Source organism: Arachis ipaensis, chromosome B05 (genome assembly GCF_000816755.2).
Source record: "Arachis ipaensis cultivar K30076 chromosome B05, Araip1.1, whole genome shotgun sequence".
NCBI lineage: Eukaryota > Viridiplantae > Streptophyta > Magnoliopsida > Fabales > Fabaceae > Arachis > Arachis ipaensis.
Genome location: NC_029789.2, coordinates 133,271,135 through 133,279,914, shown reverse-complemented (window position 1 = coordinate 133,279,914; position 8,780 = coordinate 133,271,135). Strand labels below are relative to the sequence as shown.

Below are 8,780 nucleotides of genomic sequence, written 5' to 3'. Positions count from 1 at the left end.
ATAAACATCAGATAAATAATTAAATATAAAAAAATAAATAGAACAAATGTGACATTTTCTCTATTTGATATGAAGCGTAACATATATAGTGTAACTGTGTGCACAACACTTTGCCCTGTGACATTTGCTTTGTTCGTTCTAGGCGTGAATATATTCCTTCAACAAATATTACACTGACGACAATAAAAGTTTGATGAAAAATGAAGAAAAAAGGAAATAGACCTGTAAAGACAACTATAATAACTCCATAAGCTTGTAATACCGCACGCATCTACATGCTCTACTACTGTAGTTGGTGGACTTGTACTACACCGTATAGTGACCTCGCTAGCTGAAGATTTAATCACAACAATAAAAGAACAAAATCAATTTATTCGTATATCAATATCAATCCCATGAAAATATCTAAATCATATACAATATATGATAATATTACCTACAACAAAATCCCTGTATTGTATCCAATAAACTGTACAATGATCGTAAACAATCTATTATTTTACATGAGAGTCATTTATAATTAATTAATTAAATTAAATAAATCATTTATAAAAAATATAAAATATAAAAAAATTAAACTGAAAATATAAAAAATAAAATTAAAACTTATACGATCTATTTAACAATATGACTTATAAACAATATACAATAACCTATTTTAAAAATTTATAAAATAAAAATTTTACTTAATGAGATTTAGGTTGATTTAATACTTTATATTTTATTAATAAATAATATTAAAAACAGAAAAATAAAACTTTATATTTAAAAATAAAAACTTTATTTAAACAATAGCTTCACAAAATATAAAATTATCTCTAGAGTGGATGAAAAAAGACCTGTTCACTCAGTATGAGAACGTGGTGGTCTACAATAAGAGGGAATAAACTCCCTCCAACTCAAACCGTTGTGCCATGTCCACTGAAACATAAACTGTTGGGGCATTAATAACATAAACACCTCGCAACCGTAAATTTAATTTCTGGGTGTAAAAAATGGACGAAACCTCACTCACGTGGTAGTAGGACGTCTTATAACGCATCGTGCAACCTGATGTGTGCGTACCTCTCAGTCATCCGTCCACGAACGCACTAAAAGTATGTATCATGGTCATGGGTTGAACCCTCACCTATCTCTTTGAGGAGCCATAGTCGGGAGAAGTTTGAGTCATCGTCCCTTTGTCTCCTTCTTTAGTAAAAGGTGGTTTGACTATACCGCCCTGGTTCATGCTGTATACAGTTGATGATATTTACATCGGTGGGAGGTTGTCATGTGCTTCACAATATAGGACAACGACTAACCCCCAATGGACTACTGTCTGTTAAGTTGTTAATCCAGGCAATCGTGGCTCCAAGCAGTTATAATCTGAGAAATTAAGTCTGTTTCTTAAATAAGAGGTTCACGCATTGTATTATTCTAATAGTGTGAGTTTATATTGGGGTCACAGTGAAAAAGAGTATACTGCTAACCTTATGTGTGAATATTGTTGTATAGGTAATGGTGATCTGTAAAAAGGATTTAAATAACTTCTTTACCTCATCTTCTTCACTTTACAAACATCTCTTATGTTTATCAATGTATAGTAAAATATCGAAGAGTTTTAAACAGCAAGAAATAGAGCAAATATCATATTTACTCAATTAAAAAAATTATAAAGTAGATGTCACGCTTGTTTCATTCAAATATGTATAGAGTAAGTGTGATGCACAACTATTGAGAAAAAATATATAGTGTACATGTTTGTACTATGTACGTTACGCTATTCACCATACGTAATAGAGCAAATATAATACTTGCTCTATTTATTTCCTTGCGTTTAATTATTTATTTGATGTTTACCTATATCCGTAAATAAAATATTTAAATTATTTATTTTAAAAAAATCCATAATGAGATTGTACTAAACTACTACGTTAATGCAATCAAAGGTAATTCTTTATCCAACATATAATTTTTATTTTTATTTATAAATTTCACTAAATTAACACCTTTTTATAGTAGAAACTATTTTGATTAGAAATGGTAAAAAAATTCGCACGTGTGTTATTCATGGAGATTACCCGCGACAGAAACGGAAATCTGTTTTTGTAAATAAATAGAGACGGGATGAGAATTGAGGTATCTGTTTCACAGGGATAGTAAAATCTCTATAAAAGAAAATTACTTAAATAATGTCTTTATATATAGAAATTATGTAAGTAACTCTAATTCATATTATTTTAATTTATATGTTAAAAATTTTATTTGTATATTATTATGTTAATTGTGTTTGAATTATATTTGATTTGATATATTTAGTTGATTTATATATATTATGGTTGTATTAATTTAAAAAAAAAATAAAATTAATAATATTTAATTATGCGGGTATTTGCTTCCCCACAGAAAGAAATAAACGGAAACATGTGGCAAAAATGGGACGGAAACGGGGACAGAAAACATTTTACTAAACAGAAATGGGGTGGGGGCGGGGGCATAGATGCCCCATGGAGACCCATTGCTTTTCCTAGGCACAGAAAGACCCATGCATTAAGAGGTGGAACACTAATTTTGGGATATAGACACAATATTTTCTGCAACCGTTTTCCAAATATGTCCTCATCCTAAATTCATGATTGGACATTAACAAAACAAAGAGTATATGAATTGAATTTTAGCCTTTTAATACAATCTGCTTGTTAAATTATTTAGTATCATGTTCACGTGTGTTTGTTATATGTTCAGGAGGAGTATGAAGCTGATGATGAAATTGGGAGGCTAACTTGTGAACACAAGTATCACTTTCAGTGTATAAAACAATGGCTTGTCCATAAGAACTTCTGTCCAGTTTGTAAGCAAGAAGTTGTAGTTCGACACTGAGTGGCACAATTCTGAATTTTTTTTTTTCATCTTAATTTCGTGTATAGTTTTTTATATGCATTATAAGCAACTAGAATATTCATTCTTTTGCTTTTCAATCTTCTTTGCATATTTTAAGACTTATGACTTTCTCTCTGTGAGGAGTTGAAAAATATGTCATTTTTCTTATAGTCACATGATTGGATAATACTTTTTTCATATCATGTGAATTTCTACTTTCCTATTAAAATTGATATAGAGACACTACCAAATATTTTTCTTTAAACACTATCCTATATACGCAAACAGTGTTATTAGAATAGGACCGGATCGGCCAGTTCGACCAAAAAACCTGCGAACCGTGGTTTGGCCGATTCCGTTTCTGTATATAGACTGACATACATACTAAAATAGTTATCAGAACTGAACCGACAATTAACCTGGTTAGAGAATTTCACTCTGCATTTATCTTCCAACCAAAAGTACCCTTATAGTTCTGTAATTGCCGGGATCATGAGACTAACAATCATCAATGTGACCATTGAAAATATTCCATAGAACTAATTTAGACTTATTCTCTCTTTTTTGGTATTAATATAATAAATAAATATAAATTTTCTTTTTATATCATGAATATGTCTTATATATCATAAAGACCATAAAAGCAAAGATAATATATATATATATACAATAATCCCAGAATTCTGTCCAAACTTTTGCAGACATCTATAACTTGACGTGTACCTATCCTTTGACTACACATAGTAACTTATGCAGCAGCACAAGTCATGCATATGCATTGGCAGGACCTTGAAAAGGGTGTTCTCTATAGCTTCATCTACTCAGTATTCTTGATGTACAAAAGAATGAGGTATAGGTATTACCATTTGGAAAGAGCAATGTACTAAGGCATGTCATGTTGAATGAGAAATTCAGTTATACATGGATATACCTGCAATTGGAAGGTAGGCAATGATAAAGTTAGGTAAAACCCTATATTGAATAAAATCTCAAATTGTTATTCTATGTATAAGGTTTTGCTAATACATATCACAAAGACACTTATTTGTGCAAAATGTCTATCTCAACAAATTTTCTGAATCATTTGTCCATCCAAAATGAGGACCGGGGAACATATTTTTTCTGTCTCTATTATCTCATTGTTTCTGTATTGTGTGTCCTAAAACAGTTACAAAACGCGGCAATTAAAATACACAACACACACACATATATATAAGCAGAAAAATATTTGAAACTACCGTACCAAATGGCTACCGACTAAGTCGTAGTGGCCATAGTGTGGTCCTCCAGGCTCCCCAAAGACTTTGTATGTAACCAAATCCTTTGGAAAGAGCTTCGCGGTTTCTGCATCACATTGTATGATTATACTTATGAATATACTATAAATGAAATTTGTTTTGGCTTCAGAGTGAAGCTTTAATGGATTGGATAGTTCAATCTAATACCATATACAGCCTCAGGAGGGCAAATTAGGTCTTGGTCACCAGCAACTGCTAAAACAGGAACCTTGCTTTTGCCGAGGTGGTCCTTGTAATAGAAAGTTCCATTGCGGTCACGTAAACCACCTTTCTGGAAGGCAGTGGTTAATTGCAAGAGAAGCTTAGAAGGCACGGTACCTGTCAAACATTTTTAGGTTGTCAATTTTGAAACCATACAATGTTGAGAAGAGTAAAGTTTTGCAAGAGCATGAATTGATAATAGTATTTAAGGAGTTGACAAACACCGAACCGAAGCATGCAAGGCATAACATTTATATAATCTAAGCTAAGAAACTGGTGCTTTACTGCTTTTCAATGTATGGACCAGATGACAAGAACTTATGAGACTGCAATATATGGTAAGTTAAGATTGAACAAATGGAACAAATCAATAAAACGCGTCTAGATTCCAAGAAAAATTTGGGTATGGATCAAGTCTGTTATTCATGTTAGATAAAATATGCAATAATTGACTTCTCGATCCAAGTCCTGGATGCCATACTATGCAGAGTTGCATATGAAATTCTTTCGTAAAACTATGCATATATATTATGTTGAAAGACATGTAACAAAAAGTTGAAAAACAATGTTAGAGGGGGAAAAAAATGAAACTGGAACTTACAGAAGTTGTTTAAAACAAGCCTGTCAAACAGCTTTTGATTCATCATGTCCTGAGCTGAAATCTGAGACTTTAGCCAAGATAGCATATATGGAGGAAAGTTTGCAAATGGATAAGCAGTAGCCATCAATGGTCCAACTGGGATAACAGGAACATTTAAAGCCTGAGCAGGCTCTGCCTGTGAACAACAAAACAGTCTCTTCAGTTTTCGATTCGTAGACATCACACTTAACTTGAAAAGAAGAAAATAGTAAAAATAAAATAAAAGACAAAAAAAAAACTAAATATGTGTTGTCAACACAACCAGTCTAATTGATCACTTGCCAGCGGTAAAAGAAACTTGAGAGATGATCTTGAAGGTGTATAGTCGAGCGATGATGCCAAAGTAACAGCCGATGCCAACCTAGGATCCTGTCCATCAAAACCTGACATACAATTTATGTAGCAAATAAGAAGAAATGTTGTTTAACACAATAAACAGACTAGTGCCCAGCAAATTCCTCAGAGGATAAAAGAGGAGGATAAACATATTTTTTACATCATCAACTCTCCTCTACATAGTTGTTTACAGCAAAAATAAATAAATAAAAGATTAGAGATTCATGAAATTAATGAGCTACACATCTGCCTCTGTTTATGAAAGGGATGAGCATAAAAATAGATGCTCAAGTTCAATTTCGTTATTAAAGGAAAAGAATCACTCTCTTTAAATACAACATCAAGCATTTCATAATACTCAACTTAGGACTTTTGGCACTCCATAATACCCAAGTCCCTAACAGTACACCAGCCCTAGAGAGTCAATGTTCACAGCGGCTTTACTCTGTAGACATTGACCCAGCAGTAGCCACTCAGCTAGGGGCTATCAATTTTCGGTATTTATCTTAATTCAACCTATAGGTAGCTCTTTCCATGCCGCCAACAACCTATTCTTTGATACCAATTGTAAGACTAGGCAGTAGCAACAGAGTAAGAAAAAGAGGTGTGAGAATAGAATTATAGAAGACAGAGTAGAAGAGAGAGTGGATAACAATCAGAGGAGCAGGAAGATATTAAGGTGATACCCTCCTGGTCTCTGATGAATTAATTGATAAACAAAATGCTGAAAGGTACAGAACAAGGTAGCATTAGAGATGCTACCACTCTCCTAAGGTTCTGCCCAGCACAAATCTTTTCTGTTTTCCTATTGATTCCCTTCATCCCTCTTAAATAAAATCTCAAATCTCAATCCTCTCTCCTAAAACAGAATTTATCCCTCTCTCACCCTCCCCACTAACTTTTATAGCTGTCCTATTTGTTATATCAGCTAGTCCCACTCTATTTTCATTTTCAATCCTCTTTTCTTCATTCTTCTGCTTCTGCTATAAATAAAAGGCAATGGAGCTATTTTCTACTCTCTCTCTAATTAACCTAACTGCCTCTTTTCCCTCACTCTTCTTGTTTTCTCCACTTGAGTACTTAACACAATCATGAACAGTTTCCTGAAGTTATTACATGGTTACAGAACACTTGGGTTGATACTGATGCACCCAATCATAAAATGGCATTTTCATATTAAAATGTGGATCCTACCACATTCTATTCTGAAATGTTATTTTATAGTTTAGGTGCTCCATTAACACACAAGAATAAATAAGTCTGCCCCAAAATGCAATTGAATACAAGTTTTGATCAATCTGTCAATGAAGTAATGAATTCAAAGTTACTGAAGTAGCAAAAGAAATATGACAACAAACAAGTGGGACTTACCGCTACGTGATAGCATTGCATACAACAAAATGCCCCCCATTGAGTGACCGATTGCCAGTAATTTTCCATCTCTTGGTTGGCATTGAGCCTTTATGTACTCCATCTAATAAATTAAGAAAGTATGAAACCGATGATTGAGAAAATATATTAAATAAGATAGTCTAAAGTTGTTATACACAACACAACTAATGGAACAAATATTAAGATTTCACCAAAGAACTGGAAAGGAGATAAGAGATAATGTTAAGCTATCGCCAAATTAGAAATAATGTATTACAAAGGAACGTCACCTCACCGCAGCAGGTACATCCTCTTCTAGATAATGGTCGAAGTCCCATTCGTGCTTGGCAACGAGTTCAAGTTGTTTCTGAAATTCTTCTAGATTGGCAGTAAAACGCTCTGGATAGTTTAAAAGTTGTTGGCCTTCAAGAATATCTTGAACTCTGTCAAATATTCTTGTAAAAATATCCATCAAGTTAGTTGTTTGCCGTAATTCTTCAAATTTAGCTACAACCTCTGGCGCTCCCCTTTCCAATTGAGTACCTTCTGTATCAAGAGAGGCACCAAGGTTACTAAATCCCAATGTTCTTGAAGAAGAAGCACTGTTTTTACCGCCACTAATTGCAGGATCTTCTTCCAAGTTATCTCCATGTGTGCTCAACCCAGCACCTCTAACCTCAAGAGTCCATGTATCGAATCCTTGTGCCGACATGTATCGTGCAAATGAAGACTAAACACAACACAAAATGCTCTTAGCAGACATTCTTTATATAGTGAACCAAAATTACCTAAGAAAGATATGTCATTAACAAAATTATCCATGGAAAAATAGAAATCCATGAGTAATTTTGTCGGCGACATGATATTTCGTGGCTAATTTTCATAGTACACACTTCTTTCCAGGAAAACACTGATCCAATAGTAAACTATTGTCATAAGTAACAAAATTTATGACTTCCCTTCCAAGGAACAACTTGCACTAAAAATCTTATGAACTGAAACCATGAAAGTAATGTTATCAATTATAAATGCTTTTGAATGGAAAATACAAACTCACATCAGGAGAGAGATCATAGCCAATAGCATTGGTTGCAACCCCTGACAACAACAGAAGCGGGTGATTCCTCATCGGTGCCTGCCAAAAAAAAAAAAAGCAACAAGTTTAAGTGTTAACAGCTCATACCTTTATCTAAACACATGCAAAACAGGTTAGGTGTAACTAACTGAAAATTTAACTTTGTTTCTTGCAACTTCTGCTAAAACTATAACTCTGATTTGAACTAAAATTCAAGTAGGCAGAACGTGATCTAATCAAATTAAAATTTATCTCGCATAATGCAAACTAAAATTTAAACATTCTATAACAAAACTAGAACTTGGAGAAACTAATGTTCAAACTTACTAAAAATGGAGTTTTTTTTTAAGTAATTTTTTTTTTTTTTGCGTTTTCGATACAAACGAAGGAATTCAAAGAAACCCAGATGGCGAATCATTGAACTGGAAAAAGGGTATCAGTAAAATACTTGGAAGTTGGAGACTTGACGAAGAGAATGAAAGAAAGAAGCACCTTTGGTGAAGGAAGGTAGCGCCACAGAGCGAGATTCCAACCGGAGTTGGAAACAGGGACGCGGTGGAGCTCGTCGGCGGTGCATATCGACCTTCGCTTCTCGCATTTGCTCTCCAAATGCACGCCGTGGAACGCTGCCGGACACGGCAGAGATACTCTTCGGCGGTAGAAATGCGGAAGAAAGACTCGGATCCCGTCATTAGGGTCGGGTCGACCCGTGTCGAGGTAACGAAATCCGGCGCCAACGTGGTTAAGAATCATGTTAGTTTAGTAATATGGAAGAGTTTATGGAATGTTGATATAAATAAGCGTGCATGATATGAGACAATTTAGTACTAATGCTAATGTGTAATTGTCACCCGTCATTAGTCGACCCGTGTCGAGGTAACGAAATCCGGCGCCAACGTGGTTAAGAATCATGTTAGTTTAGTAATATGGAAGAGTTTATGGAATGTTGATATAAATAAGCGTGCATGATATGAGACAATTTAGTACTAAGTACTAATGC

General features: G+C 34.0%; 2 protein-coding genes across 3 annotated transcripts in view; one reads left to right on the top strand and one right to left on the bottom strand.

Moving 5' to 3' along the window:
• The window catches only part of LOC107644252, a 6,026-nt gene extending 2,995 nt beyond the window's left edge, over nt 1-3,031 (top strand). The window contains exons 5-6 of one of the 2 annotated variants that reach the window (XM_021102844.1): nt 2,386-2,536; nt 2,725-2,875. In XM_021102844.1, the coding sequence (XP_020958503.1) occupies nt 2,386-2,536; nt 2,725-2,735 (162 nt within the window). In that variant the 3' untranslated portion in view covers nt 2,736-2,875. Of the gene's footprint in view, nt 1-2,385; nt 2,537-2,724 lie in introns of both variants that reach the window. The other variant, XM_016348070.2, reaches the window with a different exon arrangement.
• Nucleotides 3,394-8,565, bottom strand: LOC107644251. The gene is made up of 9 exons (XM_016348067.2): nt 8,273-8,565; nt 7,763-7,840; nt 7,001-7,435; nt 6,706-6,808; nt 5,281-5,381; nt 4,960-5,134; nt 4,305-4,475; nt 4,103-4,203; nt 3,394-3,790 (listed from the first exon to the last, which is right to left on the bottom strand). The coding sequence occupies exons 1-9, from the start codon at nt 8,531-8,533 to the stop codon at nt 3,743-3,745; spliced, it is 1,473 nt and encodes a 490-aa protein (XP_016203553.1). The 5' UTR covers nt 8,534-8,565; the 3' UTR covers nt 3,394-3,742.